At 36.5% G+C, this 25,225-nt stretch overlaps 1 protein-coding gene across 2 annotated transcripts in view; it reads right to left on the reverse strand.

The window, feature by feature from the left end:
* Positions 1-18,448: 18,448 nt before the first annotated feature.
* Positions 18,449-25,225, reverse strand: part of NMD3 (NMD3 ribosome export adaptor) — a 32,075-nt gene continuing 25,298 nt past the window's right edge. For both annotated transcript variants that reach the window (XM_019440467.2, XM_019440468.2), the window contains exons 12-16: positions 23,878-23,990; positions 22,993-23,065; positions 21,669-21,775; positions 20,275-20,345; positions 18,449-19,835 (exon numbers count right to left, since the gene is read on the reverse strand). In XM_019440467.2, the coding sequence (XP_019296012.1) occupies positions 19,702-19,835; positions 20,275-20,345; positions 21,669-21,775; positions 22,993-23,065; positions 23,878-23,990 (498 nt within the window). In that variant the 3' untranslated portion in view covers positions 18,449-19,701. The remainder of the gene's footprint in view (positions 19,836-20,274; positions 20,346-21,668; positions 21,776-22,992; positions 23,066-23,877; positions 23,991-25,225) is intronic.

Genomic DNA, 25,225 nt, shown 5'->3' on the forward strand with positions numbered 1-25,225 from the left:
AATTATTAAAAAAAATACATTAGTCTTTTAAGAATATATCTAACAGTTGAACCCAAAGAAAACTCAAAGGTTTGATATGTTAATGATAGAATTTAAGAGAGTATGACACTTGAGACTTACAGGTAGGAACTTCCTTGTAAGACCTCTTATACCCTGACACTCCTTTTAGATTTAAAAAACAAAGCTCAAACTTGATTGTAAGTTTTCAATAAAAGTTCTCCCAACACTCATTCTAAAAGAAAACCACAAGATTCCATCTGTCATATTCTGACTTTACCACAGTCCATTCCTCTTTGGTAATCCGTAAGCTTTTCTCTGATGCCAGACTGTGCAGACTCAAATCTCAGTTCTGCCACTTACTAGCTGAACCACTTGGGGCAAAGTACTGAACCCTTCTTTTATCACTTACTAGCTGTATAACCTCGAATAAGTGATTTAAACCTCTTCTGCCTCAGTTTCCTCATCTAAATGGAGATAATACTATTACCTACCTCACAAAGTTTTTGTTAAGGATTACATAAATTAACGTATATTAGGCACTTAGAATGATGCCTGACATGTAGTAAAAGCCGTTTGCCATTATTATTTCCTCTTTAGAATAGACATCCTGTAGGTCTGTAATCTCAACAAGAGTTGGTGATGCAAATACTAACCATAAGCCCCAGGAACAACAGAAGATAATGAGAAAGCAATGTTAAATCACAAATTCCACATTCCATTCAGCAGTTTTAACCAGTGAGCTGCAGTTTCACTTTTTCTCCTTTGATCACCCTTTTGATCTAGAAATACAAGAAAGGTGGTGAACTTGAAAGGCAAACAGCAAGAAGGAGGAAGTGGGGGAAATAAGCTGGTGGACTTTAGACTGGACAGTCAGCTCCCTTAGTGTGGAAAGCTTCACCTGCCCCAGTGCTGTTCTGACATGGTTCCACCTTTTCCTTCCCTACTTCCTGGCCACAGAAGCGTGGAGAAATGGAGAGAACCCTACGCTGGGACTGGCAAACTCCCAGAGCCATCAGATGTAGAAAAAAGGGCATGAATCGGAATCAGCCCTCTCGTCTGTCTGTGGCTCTGTCACACACCTTTGAGTGTCCTAAGGTGGGTCACCTGAATTCTCCTGGTTTACTTCATCTTCCGAACGAATAGAGAAAACCTATGCTAAGTACCTCATGTGAAAATAAATTGAAATAAGGCATGTGAAAGCATTGTGAAAAGTATAAAGTACTATAAAAAGTTTCATTAATGACAGGATTTGAATTACTATAGCTTTCTCTAATGTTAACAGATACTATACACAAAAAAAGGTTCTATTATCAAATTAGCTTAGCAAATGCTGGGTTAAGAAAATTCACCAGATTTCTCTACTTAGGATAGTGGTCCCGAACCCTAGATCTAATATGCCTTTGGTGAAAACGTCTTATCTTTGTAACACCTCCTTTACACCCTGAAACAAAATTCATAGACATATCCTACATAAACAATTTCCAAAAGGACCACCACCAACAAAATATGTATTTTAATATATAAATTCTTGGGGCGCCTGGGTGGCTCAGTCAGTTGAGCATCCGACTTCAGCTCAGGTCACGATCTCGCGGTCCGTGAGTTCGAGCCCCGCGTCAGGCTCTGGGCTGATGGCTCAGAGCCTGGAGCCTGCTTCCGATTCTGTGTCTCCCTCTCTCTCTGCCCCTCCCCCATTCATGCTCTGTCTCTGTCTCAAAAGTAAATAAATGTCAAAAAAAAAAAAAATATATATATATATATATATAAATTCTTGGGAATAACTAAACCAAAAGACATAAGTCAGACACTTGTATGGAGAATCACGTGAATATGACAGTTCAAACGGGGCTACAAAGTTGTGCTGCATCAGTGACTCAAATACAACCAGTTGTGTTTGCTCACGATGTGCTTTTCTGAAATAAATAATTCTTGGCAAAGCTCCAAACAAAATACAATCTTCCCTTGACTGACATCGTCATTCATTATAGTCCTAAGACATTCAGTGTCTATTATAAAATCACAACTACTTTGTATTTATATGTAAAATGGAGGTAGGTCCTCAGCTTAATTATAAACAGATTTTTCAGCTATATGACAATAAATGACAAGAGTAAGTCCCAGACAGCCAGAGATAATTCCTGCTTTTGTGGGACTGTCTGTGCAATGCAAGCTAGCTAGTGTCCATAACCTCTAGGCCAATCAGTATGACAATAAAACACTCCCAGAAATTTATAATTTATAAAATACTCCCTAGGGGACAGTACCACTCCATTGAGAATCACTGTTACAGTCTTTAACATGACAATGTGACCTACAAAGAAGGAAACAGCAGAATATGTAACAACAGAACGCTTTTTTTCTCTTGCTTAACAACAGAACACTTTTCTTTCCCAAGAAAGTCAGTCTAGGAAGACTATCGTTTCACTAATCACACTTTGGGAAATACTGGTATCGATAATTTTTTAAAAAGAAGATTCAATAGAGAAAGCCTGTGAAGTAACCTGCCACAAGTGAACATCAGTAAGAAGGCTCTGGAGATATGTTTTCCAGGAAAGTCTGATGCTTGGCTGGACCTCTCAATTTGTTACACACTTGGGTCCTTGGGCTTTCCAAGCAATAGTAATAGACTGGCACCAAACAGAAATTTCAGGAAAAGACTTTTATTGGGGCTTATGATCTAGCACAAGGGAGATAGCACAAAGGAAAGGGTCCTTCAGGTTGAATTCCCAAACAAAGGCCAGGGAAAGTTTTCAAAACGGCTAAGACAGAAAAGGAGTGCAAGCTAAGCATGTAGGGGCAGGGCAAGATATATAAAGTTGGGCGCACAGGCACAATGGGTAGCATATGCTTCCTCATGCATCTCATGTCTCATTAGCATTTTAAATCTCCACCCTGGGGTGTGATTTTTAGTATTATAAAGAGGGAAAAAATTGGTGAAAGGTTAGCACTGGGGCCCACCTAGGTATAGACTGGTTTGGTAGTCACCAGTCTTCACAGTCAAGTCTCTCCTTTGGTAAGCATCCTGCTTCCACATTCCTGCAAGATGTACTGTCAAAGGGCATAGTGTTTGCGCCATCAAGGAACCTGGGTTTTGCAGTCAGGATAGAGGGAAGGTGAGTCCAGTCCCTGCTCTATCTCAAATGTATTGATAATACAGGAAAAAATGTCATCTCTCCAAAAACAAGAAAGAGGGAGCTCATGGAAACTTTTCTAAGACACCCAGACATCACAGACACAGAGCCTGAGTTTCATTACTGCCATTCAGGATAAATGGTATGAAAGTTTAATATTTGGAGTCCAACCTGTTGCTTGGAAGTCACTTTTATGGTGCTTGGGCATATTAATTCATAAATTTATTTTTCAAGGCTTGTAAATTTCTCTTATGTTCATTTCCCAAAAGGAAATGGGATTTCTAGCTCAGTCCAGTGAATGAGATGGATAATGATTGCTATTTTTTTCATTATCAATTCAATATATACAATTAAAACAATGAAATACTTACTTCCATTATTTTCCCAAACTGTAGATTTTGTAAGCATTGAAACGTATGTTTAGATTGTAGTCTACATTTTAGATTTTAGATTTTACTTCCCAAACCTAGCTCTAACTCATAACTTAATGACTATTAGAAAAATAAATGAAAGCCTCACTATTCAGGGCCTACCAAGGCTAAAAATGCCCCCATCTCTACCTAAAGTGGAAGAAACAGACTCCAGTAAATAATTATAGAGCAATTAGGTGAATGCTATTAGCTATAGGACCACACAGCAAAACACCTCACCCAACCTAGAGCCTCAGAAAAAGTTTCTTGAAGACTAATTAGTAGGGAGTCAGAATTACCTCCTTAATTACATGGACAATACATTTTTAAGATTTTAAGAGAAGTGTGAGAATAATGCTTCCGATTTTATAAATACTTAGTGTGCACTGGTGCCATCTGGTGGACATTAACTAAAGCTAAAATTATTATTTTAAAGAATTTGGGGCTTCCCTCATTTTTTTTTTAAAAAGCAGAGAAATACATTTATATTACTTTGCAAAAAAATATGTCTTATAGTTTCTGTAACTTGGGGACCAATATATCAATTCATTCCTAGGTTTTCCCTATCAACCTAATTCAGGTCACTTACTACATGGCCACACCTCATCTTCATCCAGATTTGTGAATGGGCTAAGTTACCACATTATAAGTAAAATAAGTACTTGACAGTGGTGTAGCAAAAGAAATTCAAATGAATTGGGCAACAAAAGAGCACAAGTTATTTCCATATTTTTATTTTTTATTTTTAATGTTTATTTATTTTGGGAGAGAGAGAGCAAAAGAGAGAATGAGTGGGGGAGCGGCAGAGAAGACAGGGAGAGAGAGAATCTCGAGCAGGCTCTGTGATGTCAGTGCAGAGCCCGACGTGGGGCTCAAACTCAAAACCTGTGAGATCATGACCTGAGCCAAAATCAAGAGTGAGACGCTCAACTGACTGAGCCACCCAGGCACCCCTTTCCATATTTTTTAATTCATCCAAAGGTTTTTAGAGAAAAGACTTACTTAAAAAGTCTAAATTACGGGGGCACCTGGGTGGCTCAGTCAGTTGAGCATCTGGCTTTGGCTCAGGTCATGATCTCGCAGTTTTTGAGTTCAAACCCCACATAGGGCTTCCTACCAGCATGCAGCCGGCTGCAGATTCTTGGTCTCCCTCTCTCTCTCTGCCCCTCCCCCACCCTTTCTCTTTCAAAAATAAATATTAAAAAAAAGTCTAAATTATGGATATCAATGGTCCTGCTAAAACAAGACCCAGAGAAGCAAACCTTAAGGAGAAAGAAATTATAACTACATCAGCATTAAATATTTCTGCTTAATGAAGGACATTGTTTGCAAATTTAACAAGTAATACAATGAGATATCTGTAATGTCTGAAACCAGCAAGGGCTATTTACACAATACCTTTCTTTAAATCAACACAAGGCAGAAAAACCAAAGAAAGGAAAGAATATGAATAAGCACTGACCAAAAAAGAAACAAAAGTATATTCAATATATATCAAATAAATATAATTAAAATGAGATATCACTTTACACTTATCAGACCGGCAAAAAAATATTTATAAAGGATATTAGCAAGGGCTAGTGAAAATGTGAGGAAACAAAAGCCCTCAAGTATTCTGTTGGAAAGAAGTCTGGCAGTACTTAGTTAAGTATGCATATATTCTTATTCATTTTTATTTTATTTATTTTGAGAGAGAAAGAAAGAGAACAGTGCAGGAGGGCAGAAAGAATCACAAGCAGGCTCTGAGCTGTCAGCACAGAGCCCAACGTGGGGCTCAATGTCATGAACCATGAGATCATCACCTGAGCCAAAATCAAGAGTCAGAAGCTTAACCACTGAGCCACCCAGGAGCCCCTACTTATTTTTATTTTGAGACAGAGAGACAGCGTGAGTAGGGGGGAGGGTCAGAGGGAGAGAAAGAGAATCTTAAGTAGGCTCTCAAGGTGGAGTCTGATGCAGGGCTTGATCCCACAACATTAGGATCATGACCTGAGCCAAAATCAAGAGTAGGATGCTCAACCAACTGAGCCCCCCGGGTGCCCCTAAGTATGCATATATTCTATAACCCAACAGTCATGTGCCTGGGTGTATCAGTTACCTATCGTTGTGTAATAAATTACCCCAAGATTTAGAGGCTTAAAATGACAAACATTTATCATCTCAAAGATTATGTGGGTCAGGAATCTAGATGTGGTTTGGCTGAGTGCCTCTGAGTTTGAGTTTCTCAAAAGACTACAGTCAAAGGTGAGGTGGGGGTTACAGTTATCTCAAGTTAAGTGGAGAATTATGTTTCCAAGCTTGCTTACATAGCTGTTGGTCAGAGACATAAGTTCCCTGCCACATAGACCTCTCCATAGGGCAGTTCACAACATAACAGCTTGTTTCCCCCAGAGAAGAGACAATGAGAAATGGCAAGCAAGACAGAAGTCACAGATCTTTGGTAAACTACTCAGAGGTGACATCTCATCACTTTTGCCATATTCTATTCATTAGAAAAGAATCACTTGGTCCAGCCCATATTAAAGGGGAGGAATTTAAACAAGGACATGAATATCAGGGGGCAAGGACCATTGGGAGCCATTTTAAAGGCTGCCCACCACACTGGGTATATATCCCAGAAACTCTCAACAGATCAATAATGAAACAGGAATGAAGCTGTTCACTGTAGTACTGTGTGAAAGTTGTAGGCAAATTAGATGCCCATCAATGAGAAAATAGATAAGAGAAAATGTGATACAAACATATGGAAAAATAACATGCAAATGAGGAAGGATGAACCAAATTTCTATGCAGCAACATGGATCCACTTCAAAAACATAATGCTGAGTGTAAAAAAGTAAAGCACAACAGACTTTATTTAAATTTAACCCATGGGGGTGCCAGAGTGGCTCCATCAGTTAAGCATCCAACTTCAGCTCAAGTCATGATCTTGCAGTTTGTGGGTTCGAATCCCCATCAGGCTCTGTGCTGACAGCTTAGAGCCTGCAGCCTGCAGGCTACTTCAGATTCTGTGTCTCCCTCTCTCTGCCCCTCCCCTACTCGTGTTCTTTCTCTCTCAAAAATAAACACTTAAATAAAAAAATAAATTTAACCCACGAATGATATTATATATCTTTCAAGAATTTCAATGTATCTACATAAGAGTATGTGAGGTAGGACATATGAGACATGGGTGACAAAGGGAGAAAACAGTGGACATGATGATTTCCATGAACCAAAATAAACATGCCACAAAATGAGTATAATCAATTCAATTCTGTGGTTCTAAAGGCATTAAAAAACAAAGCCCAAAAGTAAAGAGAGAAGTAAAACTAATGCATCCCTCCGTGGCTATGCTCCAGTCTCCGGTTCTCCTTCCTACAGATACCCAGTTACTGATTATAAAAGGTATATATGTGGTTGAGACACCTGGGTGGCTCAGTCAGTTGAGCATCTGACTCTTGATTTCTGCTCAGGTCATGATTCCAGTGCTGTGGGATCAAGCCCCACGTTGGGCATGGAGCCTGCTTGGGATTCTCCCTCTCTCCCTCTGCCCTTCTCTCCAGGTCATGCTCTCTCCTAAATACATACATACATACATACATACATACATACATACATACATATACATAGTACTGGCTACTTAAAAAAAAAATCTATGCAGTGCATATGTATCAAGTCTTTGTATACATTAGTTACCCACTGTTTTTCACTTTACCTACCCTTCTATATGCTACTCTGAACATCAAACTATATTTCTATGCTCTCTTGCCAGGTGGCTTCCGTTAGACAGACATGAAAGGAACTGAGGAAGCTGAAGGAAGAGAAAGGTTCTGACTCCCAATGTGTGACAGCTGTTGGCAGGCACTCTTGCTGCTACGGGAACGGAGTGATTCCAGATGAGCCTGGGGCAGAGGCAACACGCTTTGGTTAAGTGCCATGTCTTCAGCAGATCCAGGCCTACCTCTGAGTACAGCAAGAGGTCAACACAAATGGCTGCAGCATGTGATCTTCCTTTTCACCACTCCAGCCCCACTTGTCTTCCTTTTGGCACTTCTAGCCCCTTTATGTCAGTACACAGTACAAACCATCTGAAAAATACCGCTTTTCTATTAACCTCATAATAGGACCCTCTAGTTTTAAGCAACTGAATTCCCATTTTACAAATGAGAAGATTCAGTCAGAGAAATGACTTACTTGCCTGACTCACAGCTGGGATATGAACCTAGGATGGATATCTGGCTCCTGAGCCTATACAATTTCTAGTGTTCTTGCTTGACTGGAAATTCTAAAACCAGACAATGCAGGAAAAAGTAGAGGAAATTGGTGATGTTATCATCACATAATTAGGTTAGAGTCCAAAGCCAGGGGCTATTAGATGACTTTATTCCTCAAACCAGTAAGTCTCCACCCAACTCTTCTGAGCTTCAGTTTATTCCCAAATACCTGACAGCAAAAGAAAATGCTACTGCAAATGTGAGCACATTCACAGCTCTGAACACTTCTATTAGAAAGAAACTGCTTTTAATTTCCTGACACAGAAATTTCTCTGGATTGTCAAAACTGAAAAGCATTAGCTCTGTTAGTTGCCTTCTCCCTCAAAATAACCTCCCATAAGCTGAGGCCCTTCTTCCCTTTTGCTAATATCAGCAATAACAAAAGAAAAAATGGGTTCTTTTGTGAGACTTTTCTAAATAAGTTCCACTAGACAGAACTGAAACAACACACACACACACACATACTCTCTCTCTTATCACTTTAACTTTTCTCTAAGGACCATCTCAGATTATCAAAGATGAATAAATTGCCCAATAAAATATGTGAACATTCCCTCAAACAAATGACCTGATAGCAGCAAAGAATTATTTCTTTTCCTAATATTAGCTCTTCTACATGGCAATGCTTTTGATCCTTAAATTTTAATTCTGAAATAATTATATACTCATAGGAAGTAGCAAAAACAAAAAAAGTACAGGCAGATAATGTGAATTTTTCACCCAGACTCCCACCATGGTAACATCTTGCATAATTTTTAGAAAATTATAGGACCAAAACCAGGAAACTGACGCTGACATAATTCACAGAGTTCATTCAGATTTTATAAGTTTCATAAGCATGTGTGTGTGTGTGTGTTGTGTGTGTTCACATGTGTACAATTTTATCACGTGGGTAGTTTCATGTAATCATCACCACAACCAAGAACTGTTTCATCACCAAGAAGCTCTCTTGTGCTACTCCATTACAGCCACACCCAGCTCCACACACACACCCCCCATCCCTAAACCCTGGCCATCACTAAACTGTTCTCCATCTCTATTAATTTGTTTCAAGAATGTTCCCTAAATGGAACCATACAATATGAAACCTTTTGAGATTGTTTGTTTTCACTCAGCATAATTCCCTTGAGATCCATTCAGGTTGTTCTATCAATAGTTCATTCCTTTATACTGATAAATAATATTCTATGGTATGAATGTACAAGTATGTTTATAGCAATGATATTTAATTTTCTAAAAAATGCTTTTCCTAACAAAATACTGCATGAAAACCAAATGTCTAAATAAAAATGAAGCTGCTCAGCCTGACAACAGTCAGGAAAAACTGGAGCTAGATCATCTTAACCTTCCCCACCTGCCCAAGGCACCTTCCAGAGCACTATTTAAAACCATTAAAACTTATAATACAGAAAGGAGAATATATATGGGGATGAACCCAGAATAGGTTTTGTACTCACTCAGATTAAGTGTGAAAATAGGAGTGACAGTCAGGCTGCTCTAAGGGAATCTTTAAGAGTACATCTACTGTCACCTGAAATCTAACCCTAATTAAGCAAGTGGGGAAAAGGGAGGTTGCCTATTTCTATAAGAAAAAGTATTATCCAGGGCACCTGGGTGGCTCAGTCGGTTAAGCGGCCGACTTCGGCTCAGGTCATGATCTCGAGGTCTGTGAGTTCGAGCCCTGAGTCAGGCTCTGTGCTGACAGCTCGGAGCCTGGAACCTGCTTCAGATTCTGTGTCTCCCTCTCTCTCTAGCCCTCCCCTGTTTGCGATCTGTCTCTTTCAAAAATGAATAAATGTTAAAAAAAATTTTTTTTAAAAAGAAAAAGTATTATCCATCAAAAACTGCTTAGTGAAACAAATTTTAAAGACCAAAGATTATCAGTTAGTTACTGCCAATAATGCTGCATAAGAAACCACTCCAAAGCTCAAAAGCTTAATAATAATCACTTAATCTCCACTCATGGGTTTATCAGCCATTTAGGATGACACTGCCTTTAAATGTTCGATTCTGAGCCAAGTTGGGGAAGGCAGGGACTACTACCCAGGGCATATTCTTCTCATGGTGATGACAGAAGGACAAGAGCACAAATGCAAATAAGCTAAAGCATTTTAATCTTACCTTCTTACCATGTTTGCTAACATCCCAAGTCACAAAGTCAAATCTAAAGTTAAGGGGCGAAGAAATACATTCCACCACCATGAATAAAGGGCAAGTATAAAGCTATATATTACTACAGAGAAATTAAGAATTGTGACCAAGAATTCAATGTACCACATACACAAAGACTTGCTATCTCCCAAAATATTTCCTCCATCAGAATATGCCTCTGATTAAGACTCTGATCCCCCCAAAAAATGAAAACACTGTCAGGGGTAACACTTTATTCCCTATGAAAAGAGAAATGGCAAACATGACCACGGAAGGCAAAGAGTAAGAGATTGGGGGAACAGCCCCAAACTTCTTGCTATTCTACATATTTACCTAGGATCAGAGTTTGTCTATCTATCTCAAAGTACAAAGACAAAATGCCACAGTGAAACTCTACAATCAAAATACAAACTTTTTTAAAGATCCTCTTTGAAGTCACAACTCCACATTCCAGACCATTCGGAGTATTACCACCCCAGAAATCTGTCTGGTAACATTCCAGGGAGACTTGTACAGTACTTGTTTACACTGACACCCTTAAAGCCAGATGAACATTGATTTATCTTAGCCTCTATTAAGTAGTCAGCCCTTCAACATTATTCTGATCCAAATATACAAACACAGGAAAACTACCACACATATTTGGTACTTCTTGATTACCGCCCAATAAATTTCCTTCTGATTACAGTATACCTTCTCTGTATAGGTCCTGTGTCCACATGATTATTTACAGATACCATTTGTGCTATTATATACAATGAAATACCCTGGAGGAAGAAAATTTACTGTGTTAAACTGAACAGTCTATGTTAGCACTATAAAATCAGAATTCTGTGGCTAATTAGCACTATACAGATAAAAATTTACCAAAGTTTAGAATTAGATGCAGGTCCTACTTGCATAAATAAAATCTTTTTTTTTTTTATTTTTTTTTTAATGTTTTTATTTATTTTTGAGGCAGAGAGAGACAGAGCATGAGCAGGGGAGGGGCAGAGAGAGAGGGAGACACAGAATCCAAAGCAGGTTCCAGGTTCTGAGCTGACAGCACAAAGCCCGATGTGGGGCTTGAACTCACAAACTGCGAGATCATGACCTGAGCTCAAGTCGGACGCTTAACCGACTGAGCCACCCAAGCGCCCCAATAAAATGAAGTCTTGAACAACATAAACAACTCTCCCTACAAATCCCATTTACCATCTCTCCAATGCCATTAAGATCTGGTTTCCTATCTTATGGACAGACTTGTAAGGAATTAAAGCCAAACTATACCCAACAAAAATTTCTACCCATTTTTCGAAGTATTCAAAAATCAGATAGTATTAACTACGTATTTGAGGACCTATGCATTGTGCTATATCTGCACTGCACTAAAGAAATGTAGTCTAGTTAGAAAGACAAAATACATAAATAGTAATAAAAACTTAGGAAACAAATAAAAACTAACCAAGTAGGACAGATAGTAACTGCTACAAAAGTTCAACAGATCAATATGAATTGGGCCTCATCTGAGTTAACCTAGAAATCATTAAGTGAAAAGAAAGAACATGTAAAACATCAAGAATAGAATATAAAAGAGATACTCTCATAAACTGTACCCCATGGAAGGTATATTTCTGGAAAGAATTTTGTAACATGTCCTAAGATTCTTATATACTCTTTGACACAGTCATTTCCTAAGAAAATAATGAGCAAAATGGACAGATGTTTATGAGGGGTAGGCGGAGAAAACCAACCTGGAAATGCCCAACTTCAAAGACTAACTAATCAAATGGTGGTGGTATTATCAGTCTATCAACTGGCTAATGCCACAGCAATGCTGTACAATGACCACAAATCCTGGGGCGCCTGTTCTCACAGCTATGATAGAGGCCCAAGCCCTCTTGAAGCCTAAACTCAGAACTTCCACCTCCTTCTAATCACCAAAGCCCAGAGCAAAAAGGCACTACCTACAAAGTTACATCAGGGGTCAGCAAACTACAGGCCATAGGCAAAACGTGGCCCACAGTCTTTTTTTTTTAAGCTTTATTAGAATATAGTCACTCCCTTTTATTTACATATTGGCTATGGCTCATTCATGCTACTATAGCAAAGTGATTGTGACAGAGACCATTAGACTGCAAAGTCTTAAATGTTTATTATTTGGTCCTACGCTACAGGATAAAAGTTGTGAGTGAAGAATTAGGACTATTTTTGCAATCTGGCAGTGGAGTATTGGTTTATTATTATATATATTTAAGAATTTTTAATGGCGAGGATGCCTGGGCGGCTCAGTCAGTTAAGCATCAGACTTCTGCTCAGGTCACATTCTCACAGTTCATGACTTTGAGCTGCATCGAGCTTTCTGGTGTCAGCACAGAGCCCACTTTGGGACACTCTGTCTCCCTCTCTCTCTGTCCCTCCCCCACTGGTTCTCTCTTTCTTCTCTCTCAAAATAAATAAATAAACTTAAAAAAAAAAAAGGCAGTGAAATATGCAATTGAAATAAACATTGGAAACATTCTTTAAAAAAAAAAAAGAATTTTTAATGGCTTGGAAAAGACATAAAATAGTTAAGAAGTAAAAGAAGGTTTAAAAAAGTATATAGACAGTATGATCTCACCTCTACATAATCATGTATAAGTACGTGTATTACATATAAATAATTCATATACATATATTATTTTCATATATTTTTTAAAGACAAGGCACAGATTGGGAAAATACTTGCAAGACACATCTGATAAAAAGGACTTGTATCCAAAATACACAAGAAATCTTAAAACTCCACAATAAGAAATCAAACAACCAGGTTTAAAAATGGGCCAAAGATCTGAATAGACAACTCATCAAAGATACACAGATGGCAAATAAGCATATAAAAAGATGTTCATCACGTGTCATCAGGGGACTGTAAATTAAAGTAACAATGAGACACCACTACCTATTATAATGGCTGAAATCAAAAAAACTGACAATACCAAATGCTGATAAGAATGCAGAGCAACAAGAACTTTTTTACATTGCTGGTGGGAATGCAGAATGGTACAGCCACTTTGGAGGACAGTTTGGCAGCCTCTTCCAAAACTCAAGATAGTGTTACCACAAGATCCAGCAATCAGGCTCCTAGGTATTATCCAACTGATTTGAAAACTTATGTTTATACAAAAACCTGCATAGGGAAGTTTATTGCAGCTTTATTCGTAAGCACCAAAAGCTGGAAGTAACCAAGATGAATGGATAGGTGAATAAACAAAGTATGGTACATCTATACTATGGGGTATACTCAACAATAAAAAAATAAACTAGCAAGCCACAAAAAGAAAGAACATTAAAGACATACTGCTAAGTGAAAGAAGCCAGTATGATAGGCTACATGTTATGTGATTCCAATTATATGACACTCTGGAAAAGGCGAAACTACAGAGACAATAAAATGATCAATGGTTGCCAAGGACTTGGGGTTCAGGATGAATTGGTAAAGTGCAGGGGATTTTTAGGGCTGTAAAATTATTTGGTATGATACTATAATGGTTGATTCAAGACATGAACTTTGAAAGCCCACAGGACTTCATAGTACAAATAATGAATCTCCCTATATGCAAATTTTGAAAAAGCATTTAAGTCAGGGGATTGAAAGACTATGACAAATAACTGTATTACAAATATATGAAACAAGCTCACTGAAGGGGATGGGGAGAAGGTGCTCATCTAAGTAATGCTAAAAATGAGTACAGTCTGTAAGACTAAGGCAAGGGAACCATACATAAAACACAAGGTATTTATGGGACACAGGTGTGTAGTAGAATTGAGTAATTAAGTAAACGGATGACAGATGATGGGAACAATGGCCAAAGTTATAACAATTCAAACAAAATAAAGTAGCATTAGATAATAACCCAAAATATAATAAAGGTATTCATGAATCCATATTGCTATAAATAAATGACTGAACAAATTAGTACATGGGTGAAAAGAGACAAATCTTCCATACAGAAGAGTTCCAAATAATTTATACAGATATCCCACCTTCAAGGAGGGGCAGTATGACTCACTACTTCTTAGGTATAGGCCGTGCAGAGTGACTTCCTTCTGAAGTGCACATTATGGAAAGGGGGGAAAAAGAGTATAGCGGAGAAATGACAAGCACTACCTCAGTCAGGTGATGAAGGCCAACATCAACAGTGATAAATCATGTTGCCAGTATATGCCCTTGATAAAATGTTATGAAAATAGCGTTTTGCCTGTGGTCTTCCTCCCAATAACCCATAATCCCAGTCTTAGGGGGAAAACATTAAATTCCAATGGTATGGTATCCTACAAAATATTTGATGAATACTCCTCAAAACTGTTAAGGTCCTCAAAAACAAGGGAAATCAAAGAAAGAGACACTGCCAAGAGGAGACTAAGGAAAACATGACAGCTAAATGTAACATGAGGAGGAAGTGTCTGGGTGGTTGAGTCAGTTAAGCGTCCAACTCTTGATTTAGGCTCAGGTCACGATCTCACACTTTTGTGAGTCCCATATTGGGCTCCACGCTGAGCGTGTGGCCTACTTGGGATTCTCTCTCCCTTTCTGCCCCTTTCTGACTCGTGCACATATGCACATGCATGTGTGTGCATGTGTGTGTGTATCTGTATCCACCCATTTCTCTCTCCCTTTCTAAGAAAGAAAAGAAAGAAAGAAAGAAAGAAAAGAAAGAAAGAAACAAACAAACATACATACATTAACATGGTATCCTGGATGGGATCTTGGAAAAGAAAATGTACACTGAATAAGAACTAAAGATACCTAAACTACAACCTTTAGTTAATAATAATGTAATAGTACCGGCTCATTAAATAATAAAAGAAGCTGGGTGTGGCACGGGAACTCTGCACTATCTTCTCAATTTTTCTGAAGATCTACAACTACAAAACATAAAATCTATTAAAAAAAAAATGTTAACAGTGATGATCTCCCTATAAGGGAAATGTTGGAAATTTATGCTTTTGTTTCTCTAATTCTCTGTACCACACACATTTTCTAAGATAAGCTCTATGCTGCTCTTAAAAGTGTATACATACAAGATTTGGGTTTTTCCAACTTGTTTAAGTACAAAACACTAGAACTGTGATTATAAATTTTAAAAGCAGATACTATTTATTAAATAGTTACAATTTGCTATGAATTGTATACGAAGAATTTTAACAATTATCTGTGTAATGAGCAGTATTACTCCTTTTTAAAATGTGAAGAAATATGGGGTGCCAGAGTGGCTCAGTTGGGTAAGTGTCTGACTCCTGATTTCAGCTCAGAGTGATCTGTACTGCACAGTGCTTGGACTCTCTCACTCCCTCTCTCTCTTCCCCTTCCCTGCTCACTCACACTCTCTCAAAACAAACTTAAAAAATAAAATGTGAAGAAACAGAACATCAGAAAGTTTAACTCATATAGTTAATAGGTGGCAGGTAAACAGGCTCCAAAACATCCTTTTATTTCTATATAATATAGATTCCCCAGAATTTCCTGTGCAGTACTTCATCAACTAATGCTAGTATATATACTACCTGAAAGCACTTCACAACAATGCTATGAAGTGAATTATAAAAAGCCATATTTATGTGAAACTGTGTCATAAGAAAAATGTGTGACAGGCACCACTGCAGTACTAACTCCACCAAAACCAGAAAACAAAATCTCCATCAGATAACACAACAAGCTTCATTACTATGTAAAAAACACAGTGGCTACCAAACCTACACCAAATAACTTTTGAGTACTACAGAGTTCTTGTTTTACCAGAAATTATCATGAATCATACCTTTTTCCTAGGTAATAAAGCAGTTCTTTCAAAATGTGTCGAGTCAAAGAACTAAAATTGAATATTTTCCTCACACTACTTTGAAATTCAAAGAGATACTGAGGCTGACTTCTTGCTTTCATCAAGGCTTACCACCCCACTGCTCAAATTATTTCAACATGTGACAGAATTGATAAGCAGAATGAATAGCCTACATCTGTGCTTTTTATGATGCCATTTCATGATTCCTTAATTCACAGGGTGATTCAACTGAAGCTGAAGAATTTTAAGTAAATTGGTTTATTTTTAGGTAAACTGGTCTGTATCATGAAAATAACCCAAGAGCAGACTGCATGTGGGGCCTGAACAAGGGAAACCCAAAACCTGCCCAAAGAGTTACGTTATAACATCAATATGCATGAACAAGATCAAATATATATGGACAAGAGCCTGTCAAAAGGACACAAAAGCCAGATTGATGGGGTACCCACTGGCCAAATCTGGGACAACGCGAGCATCAAAGTAAAAAATTCAACCAATAAAAAACCAAACCACCCAACTTCCAAAAACAGACAAAGGATCTGAATGGCCATTCTACCAATAAAGATATATGGGTAACAAGTACATGAGAAGATGCTTAACATAATTAGCCATCAGGGAGACGAAAATTAAAACCACAGAAAAACACCACCATCCACCTATCAGTCTGGCTTTAAAACAACCTGACACCACCAAGCGGTGGTGAGGATGCAGAATAACTGAAATGTTCATACACTGCAGGCGAGAAAGCAAAATGGCACAAACCACTTCAGAAAAAGTTTGGCAATTTTTTATAAAGTTAAATACATGTATACACTTATAATAGGATCCAACAATCCCATCCATACTTATTTACCTACGTAAAAGGAAAACCTATACAGAAATGTTCACAGCAGCTTTACTCCTAATCATCAAAACCTAGAAATTCAAATGTGCCTCAACAGGGGAATGGATAACTAGAACACCGTTATTACTCAAAATGAAAAGAAACAAACCTTGGGTGAATCTCAAGTGCACCATGCTGTGAAAACAGACTCAGAGACTACATACTGTATGATTTCATTTACGTATTTTGGAAAAAACAAACCATAAAGTCAGCGAACAGAACAGAAATTGCAGGGGTTGGGGGGATGGTTAAGGATGAGGGAAGGGCTTGAAAACAAAGGGGTAGCAAAGGGAATTTGCGGGGCGGGGGGAGGTTGGAGGAATGATAAAATTGTTCTGGAATTTGTGGTGGTAACTGTGTGAATCTACATGTATTAAAATTTATGGAACTGAAAATGACAAGACTGAATTTCATTGTCTTTAAGTTGAAAATAAATTTAAAAGGAAAAAAATCAAGAAAAATCATGATTAAAAAGGAATAAATCCTCTAACTCCTTAAAACAGAAAACCAACTAACCACCTAAGAATGCTTAGGGACATCTGGACTAATCAACAGCACAAGTCTCCAGATACAAATGCATTGAGAATTTGGTATTACTTCTGGGAACTTGGTATTACCTCTAGTCCTGCTAAAAGGGTTTACCCTAAATCTAATCATGAGAAACCATCAAACAAGCCCAAATTGGGGTCATTTTACAAAATAACTGGCTTGGACTCTTCAAAAATGCCAATTACATAAAACGTAAAAACTCAAGAACTGGTCCAGATGAAAGAAGTCTAAAAAGAGATATGAGAACCCAGTGCAATGCACAATCTTAGATTTATTTTTTCTATAAAAGACTTCATAGGTGGGACAACTGACAAAATTTCGATATGGCCCACTGATTAGATATCACTATTGTGTCAATGTTAATTTTATGATTTTGATCATTGCCCTATGGTTATGTAAGAAAATTTACTTAGAAAGAAAGCAAATGAGGTAAGCATTGGCATTTGGCAAACCTGAGGAAAGGGTATCCAGGAATTCTTTGTACTATTCTTGTAACAGTCTGAAATTATATCAAAACTGAAAGTAAATTATTAAAAAAAGTAACATCCCTTGGACTAAAAATAACAGATCAAGTAATCTAAAGGATGGAATCAATATGAACAAATTTACTAAAATAGTCTAGAGAAAACACTGGCACTTACTCAGTATTGACTACAGAGGAGTGTCTAGTCCTGACACTCAAGCCTGGAGTTCTAGATTCTACTATGGCAAGGATTAGCTTGATGCTGTTAAATTATACAAGCAATTCTCCCTTAACTCTTTGCATGCTCATAAAAAGACTTCCACCTTTAAAACACCACCTTTAAGTGAAGATCTGGCTACAAAAGAAGATAATTCATCATACTGACTTAGAAATTACTCATATTTATAAACTGGGTTATAAATCAGCTTCTTGAAAATTTGATTAATGCCAGCCTTCCCAAATTGTATCAACTCTGGGACATGAACAAGAGTATTTGGGGACCCATAGCCTGGGAACCATACTCTTAAAATGGTAAGTTTATCAAGGCTGTGTAACTGTGAGGGCTCCTGGCTATCACCTTTTCTATTAGCTACATTCCTTCACCTCGTCATAGCCTCCTTTCAACCAAGAAGTTTCATTACTCATAAAGACAACATAAAAGAGAATAATACTAAATAAGTTCAGCAGGAAACTGTATTTTTAGTGGGAAAATCATGAAAAGTACTCAAATAATTTCACCTGGGAAAACTGCATAAGATACTATCATTTAAATATGACACTAATACAATCACTTTAAGGACACACAAAAAAGAGGAAAATGTTTTTATTTCATGCTTTTTAAAGTCTTGACATACAAGAGGTAAACCAAACCACAAGTGAAAACTTTAAATATGCAGACAGAACAGGAGCCACTATAAAAACTTCAGGCCTTTATCCATAACTTCAGAACTGGGGAGTCTAATCTTAAAAAAAGGAAAATGCTCCATTCAGCACTCACTTAATTGCCTTATTTAGTGGTATACCTAGAGTTTATGAATTAGCTCTTGGTTCTGGCATACTTAGTAAGTCTGATACTGCTTACAGAAATAGGATCTTAATACTTCATTCTCAGAACACTTTAAAATTCAAGCCAATGTTTTTCTTTCAAAGAGTGGAAGGTATTTCTCATTCAAGTCTGATTCATGGTTTTATAAAGCATAAAGATCATCTTCATTATTTCATCATGTATATGCTGGATTCAAATATTCTTTTTGATGGTGATCTACTCAATGACAGAAACTTAATATGAAGAAAATTCCTTCCTTCTCAATTTGTAAACCAAAATTTTAAAAGCAAAAATGTTTGAAGTGATAGGAAGACATTTTTATGACATAAGCTACTGCTCTAAGCTGCTGGCCTGAGCAAAAACAACGAAAGTACACATTGTTAACTTTTAAGTAGTCTATGTTTGCTACAAATCCATACATATTTTAAACATATTTTCTTCTGCAATAAAAATCAAGATAATCCCAATTTAACAGCTTTTGAAGATGTTAACATTTTGAATAAAATAACTTCTCCCGAATGTCCAGGAATAAACTGAACCACAACTTACCTACCCCAATGACATAAAAATGATCAAAGTGCATAAAAAGTTCCTATTAAAAATGATTCTTCATATGCACTTTTACTAAAGCAATCAATGCAAAATGAATGTAAAGCTTGTTTTATGATTCAAGATTTAGGTAACCTCCAAATAATCACAACTTTTAAGATTTGAAATCCAGTGCTACAGTATGGAAAAGAGTAGGGTCTCCTAAAAAGGCAAACTTATAAAATTCCACACGCAAAATGGCCTCAATATCTGTAATAATTACATTCTCCATAATCTTTTATCTAAAACTTCAAAGCCATCAATCTCTTTCAGTGCTCTGAATGAGCAATCAAAATAGTCCCATTTATTCAAGTTTAAAACTAAATTTCTCCTCTCTCAATATGGAAGCACAAATGGAATAGACAATAAAAGTTATTTTGTCCAACATCCTGAGCCTACAGATATGGAAATCATCTACAACCCAATCTCATTGTGTCATCATCGATTCACCTTCTTCACCAGTAGCATCTTGGGAAATATGAAGGTCTTCAAGCATCTCAGCCAGACTAATTCGAGGTGCTCCTTCATCATCCGTGTCACTTTCCACAGGAATGGTTGAATCTAAAAAAATACAAGGAGGAGTTCAAATACAAATATGAAAATATACAAAATGCCTGCCTCTACCATCTTTCCTATCATTTAAACATATTATATTAGCAGTTCTTGTACCACATCTAGAGCAGGCATTTATATTCACTGAATGACTGAACTGCATAAATATATAAATAAATATCCACTAGTATAGAGATCAGAAACTTGAAGGGTCATGCTCGGATACAATGATATCAAATGTGATAGGGCAAACAACATTTTAATAAGTCCTACTGTTCTGCAAGTGTTTTTATTTTTTGCAAATGTTTAATTAGAGGACTTTTAAAACCACACAGTAAAAGTCATTTATGGAATGAAAGTTTAAGATACCAAAATACTTACACGGGGTTAACATATCTATACAAAAGCAAAAGATGCAACTTAAATCAAACACTCGTAAAACACTAACCTCTATAAATGTTTACATTTTTTCTAATTGCCTCATCTTCTTCAAGATCTTCAAGGAAATCTTGGTATTGCCTACAGAAGAATAAAGAAACATTTAAATATTTCATCTTTACCAAGACAGTATGGAGTTGTTTTCCTCATTTTCAGCACTGTAAGATAAATGTGTTCCATGTATGAAAATCTTTAAAAATAATAACTGAAGGTCAAATATGGATGTTAATTAAATAGTCTGACAAATTTAAAAAAATATTTTCTTTCAAAATTACATGATATATACACAATTGGGGTGACTGGGTGGCTCAGTCCACCTCTTGGACTTAGCATGCAACTCCTGATTTCAGCTCAGGTCATAATCTCACAGTTTGTGAGTTTGAACCCTGCATTAGGCTTGCACTGACAGCACGGAGCCTGATCATGATTCTGTATCTCATTCTCTCTCTCCCACTCCCCTGTTTGCACTCTCTTTCTAAAAATAAATAAACTTTAATGTCCCTCCCCTCAAGTCATATGGCTAAGTTAAAATACATGCACTTTTAAGTCTATAGATGAAATAACCATATATGTACTTATAATATCTAATTTAACATTATATATTTATAAATACTTACTTTAAACTACATGAGACTATATTTTGCTATCTACCACTCACATTTCATGACACAATTTTATTTAAACTCATTTTTTTAGACAGTGTCTTAACCATTATTAAAACCATTTTTCAATCATCCAATATAATTTTCTAGAACCCAACATCTTCATTTCTCCTTAAGTTGTTTGAAAACAGCATATTTAGAAAAATCTGAGGGTTGATGGGGGGTGGGAGGGTGGGGAAGGTGGGAGATGGGTACTGAGGAGGGCACTCGTTGGGAGCACTGGGTGTTGTATGGAAACCAATTTGACAATAAATTTCATATTAAAAAAGGAAGGAAGGAAGGAAGGAAGGAAGGAAGGAAGGAAGGAAGGAAAGAAAGAAAGAAAGAAAGAAAGAAAGAAAGAAAGAAAGAAAGAAAGAAAGAAAGAAAGAAAGAAAGAAAGGCAACATATTTGATATTAAAGGGCTATTTTCTTTTCATCTGGAGTCGTAAGTACTCATTTGCTATTTGCGATATCCACAATGTAATTACTAATGTTAACTTTTCAAATGTGTTGTTTACAACAATGTTGCAATTCTCAGGTCAAAACCCAGGAAATAATAATCAAATCTGTTAAATATCATTATATCCTCCCTACATTGATTCGATATCCTCTTACGCTGATTCAATTAACACAATAAAAATACAAAATTAATACTGAATGGAATAATCATGTGATGACTATATAAAATATAAAAACTATAAAGATTTATTATAAGGATTTCCTCTGAGACAACATATAAGGTTTAAAGAAAAGTAGGACCTTTCATCATCTGTATCCATGTTTTCTCTATCTCTTGCAAGCTCTTTCAGTTTCCAGTTTCTACGACGCTGACGTTTGGTACGGTCATAGTTCTTCTTGATTAATACCTAAAAGTAAAAGAAATATTTGCAAAGTTACAAAAAAATGGGAACTAAATAACGGGGCCTCCAAATCCAATAAAGTTAAAAAGAGAAAGATTCTGAGAATGCCGAAAAGTCACCAAACTGATGAGTGGTTACATCTTAGGGAAAAAAAAATAGGGATCAAGAGGCAGGGTCAAGAGAACTTTTAACATTTTTCTTCATGTAGTCAGTATTTTATGAAAATGCAGTCAGCCATCATTTGTATGTGTTATAATTTACTAACGAAATTTTCCAGTGACTAAAAATTAAACTGCTTTTTTATACCCAAAACTTCAAATTTCTGATGTCTTAATCATCCTGAAATATTATCACAGGCAGGCATTTTTCCTTTTATTACTACTAATAAGCACTTATAGAAGTACATAGATCTTTCACAAATGTATGTCCTAGGGAAGTTTAAAAAATTGTGGAATAAGTGAAAATAATTTTACACAATGCAAAATCTTGTATGACTGTCTTAATCTCCTCTTACAACCTTGTTAGACTTTTATCTAAACTATGCTTCTATTTCCTAATTTACTAATCAATAAAAGCACAACTGGGTGGTGAGAAGGGGAGTCCTTCTTATATCCTGACTTTATTTTTACCCACAGCTAAAGAGATTAGTGTTTATTTTAAAAGATAAGTCAAGCAGGAGATAAAGTCTTTCCCATTTCATATTCACTCTTGTTCATGATTCTAATAAACTCATGTTAGTATTTAACAGTTTTTTTTTTTTCAGAAGTAACATTCTTTCTCTAAGACTGAACACTGTAAAGATTATTTTCAACTGCAATTATAGTTAAGCCTGAATAACCTGAATAATGGTTTAAATTCTAAACGCCTTAACTGAACAATATATGAAATAAGCTAAGCCTAAAAGAATGAACCTAAATTAAGTTCTAAAGGTCATCATTTTTAGCTGCAAATTTATTTTTGCTCTACTGATGGTACCAAGCCATTCTGACAGAGAGTGAAAATTCGATTATAAGATTATAAGAGCAACAAAAAAACCTCAATAAATCTTGGATTTTCTCCTCAAAGACACATGATTAAACATGAAGGCTTTTGCCATTACACCTTAACTCCAATTTCAAAAGAAACCTCTAAATAGATTTTATTTTCATAAATGTGAACTCGTGCATCTTACCCATAAGAGTTATCAATCCTCTTTAACACAGGAAAGAAATCTAAAGCCTTACCACATCTGGGACTCTATCTGAGTTCATTTTGTTGACATGCTCATCATTTAAGTTACAGTTGGCCAAATCAAATCTGAAATAAAAACAATTAAACACTTAAGGACAGAAACATTTATGCTTTCCACATTACTTTTTATTTTATTTTAATTTTATGGAATTTAGAGTTCCTAAGATTAACATTTAATATGCTTTTCCACATTAAAAGTTTTGCAGTTTACTATACAGTGAACATGCCTTTACAGATACTGGTAAAGACAAAATGCACTGCTATCTGTGAGTTTCACGTATTACCCATCACTGTCCACCTTATCATATTGCAAAAGAATCAAAACAGACATAGATCAGTACAACATTAAGAATTCAGTTAGATGGTTCCATTTAGTTTACTAAAAAAAAATGATTCTTTAAAAAGATGGCCAAAATGGAATAACTATGAGCTTTTGTCCAATCCAGTTTAATTTAGCTACCAATAAGCAAACTGTAACGCTCCTAAACTCTTAAATTCTTTTTGGAATAAACAGCTTTAGTATTTTAGATGGCTTTGCTGGATCCCAAAGAAAATTTGCAATGTCAATCGCCAGTTTAAAATACTATAGTACTTATAGGAGTCCCGGGGTGGCTCAGCTAGTTAAGTATCCGACTCTGGACTTCAGCTTAGGTCATGATCTCAGGGTCTTGAGTTCGAGCCCCATATTGGGCTCTGTGCTGCACTGGGCATGGAACCTGCTTAAGATTCTCTCTCCCTCTCCATCTGCCCCTTCCCCACTCACGTGCGTATGCTCATACTCATAAAAGAGAGAAGGGGACGGGAGAGGAAGGGTGGGGGGGGAGGAGGAGAGGGGAGGGGAGGGGAGGGAAAAGAAAATACTATAAAATAATACAAACCCCAATACCAGGTCTCCAGGATTTAGAAGATGTCCCAAATGAGTGCGACAGAAGTACTGTTTATCTGTATTCATTTCGGATGTTTTCTGTACCCAGACTTCCCCAAGCGTATGCTTGACAGGAAAGAAAATGCACTCTTCAATAACCCAGGCATAATTCAAAATGCATCTCACAAAAACTATATACAATGTTGATTTTGGTTTTCTAAATTTTCATTTTAAAGACAGCAACTGTTTTATTTTTCAGATCTCTGAAACATTGTCAAAATTAACAAATTACTGTATTGAATACAGAAAAACTCAAGGAATACATAAAATAAGTATGTTTATTAAGATTTTATTCAAGGCTTTATAAAACATTAAGAATGTCACCTAAATACAGATATCATATATAGAATTTTCAAAGCAAATGTTTTCACAGGGAGATAGGCAATACAAAGAGCAAAAAGAATAACTGAAAAAGTACAAGAATCTTAACTCTAGAAAATATCCTAAGCAACCCCTTATTTTATACATAAGGTTCAAAAAACCAAGGTTCAGACAAAACATTCTAGCAATCCCAGTGGCGGCACAATCCCAGTAGCTGCTGCTGCTGCTACTACAGAACCCAAATCTTTATGAAATTAATTTTTGAGACGTCTACTATTTGAGCTATAACCCTTTTTTTCCTTAATACCTATTGCAGAAACAACATTCCAAGTTTGAAATTTTAAACTAGAAACAATTAAAGTCCCTTTCCAAGATAGGATTTTACAAACAATTATAATTGACATTTCAAATTTCTAGGCTGAATTAAGTATAGCATTTGCCAATACTTTTTACTAACAAAAAGAGACCTAAGTAAAATGGGATCAAGAGGGGAAAAACTAGGAGTAATAAACAGAGGAATTAAGGAATCTCAGAGAGGCAAAAAGAGACAGAGGGAGAAATGAAAAATGACAGGTCCCAGATTTAGGAAAGAACTGAAAAAAAAAAAAAAAGTGAATCCCTAGTTTCTTCAAAACTAAACATTCATTACCAAATGATATGACAAAACATGCTCCTTGGTATTTACTTACCCAAAGGAGTTGAAAACTTGTCTACACAAAACTGAAAACAAAGGATGTTAATACAACTTTATTCATAATGGTCAAAACTTGGAAGCAGCCAAGATGTCCTTCACTAGGTGAATAGGCAAATAGGCGTGGTAAATCCACGCAATGAAATATTATTTGGTACTTAAAGATTATACGATTCTAACTATATACAATTATGGAAAAAGCAAAACTATAGAGACAGTAAAAAGATCAGTGATTGAGATTAGGATAGAGGGGAAGGACGAATAGGCAGAGAGCACAGAGGATTTTTAG

Source organism: Panthera pardus, unplaced genomic scaffold (genome assembly GCF_024362965.1).
Source record: "Panthera pardus isolate Hobbes unplaced genomic scaffold, ASM2436296v1 HiC_scaffold_16, whole genome shotgun sequence".
Classification (NCBI taxonomy): domain Eukaryota; kingdom Metazoa; phylum Chordata; class Mammalia; order Carnivora; family Felidae; genus Panthera; species Panthera pardus.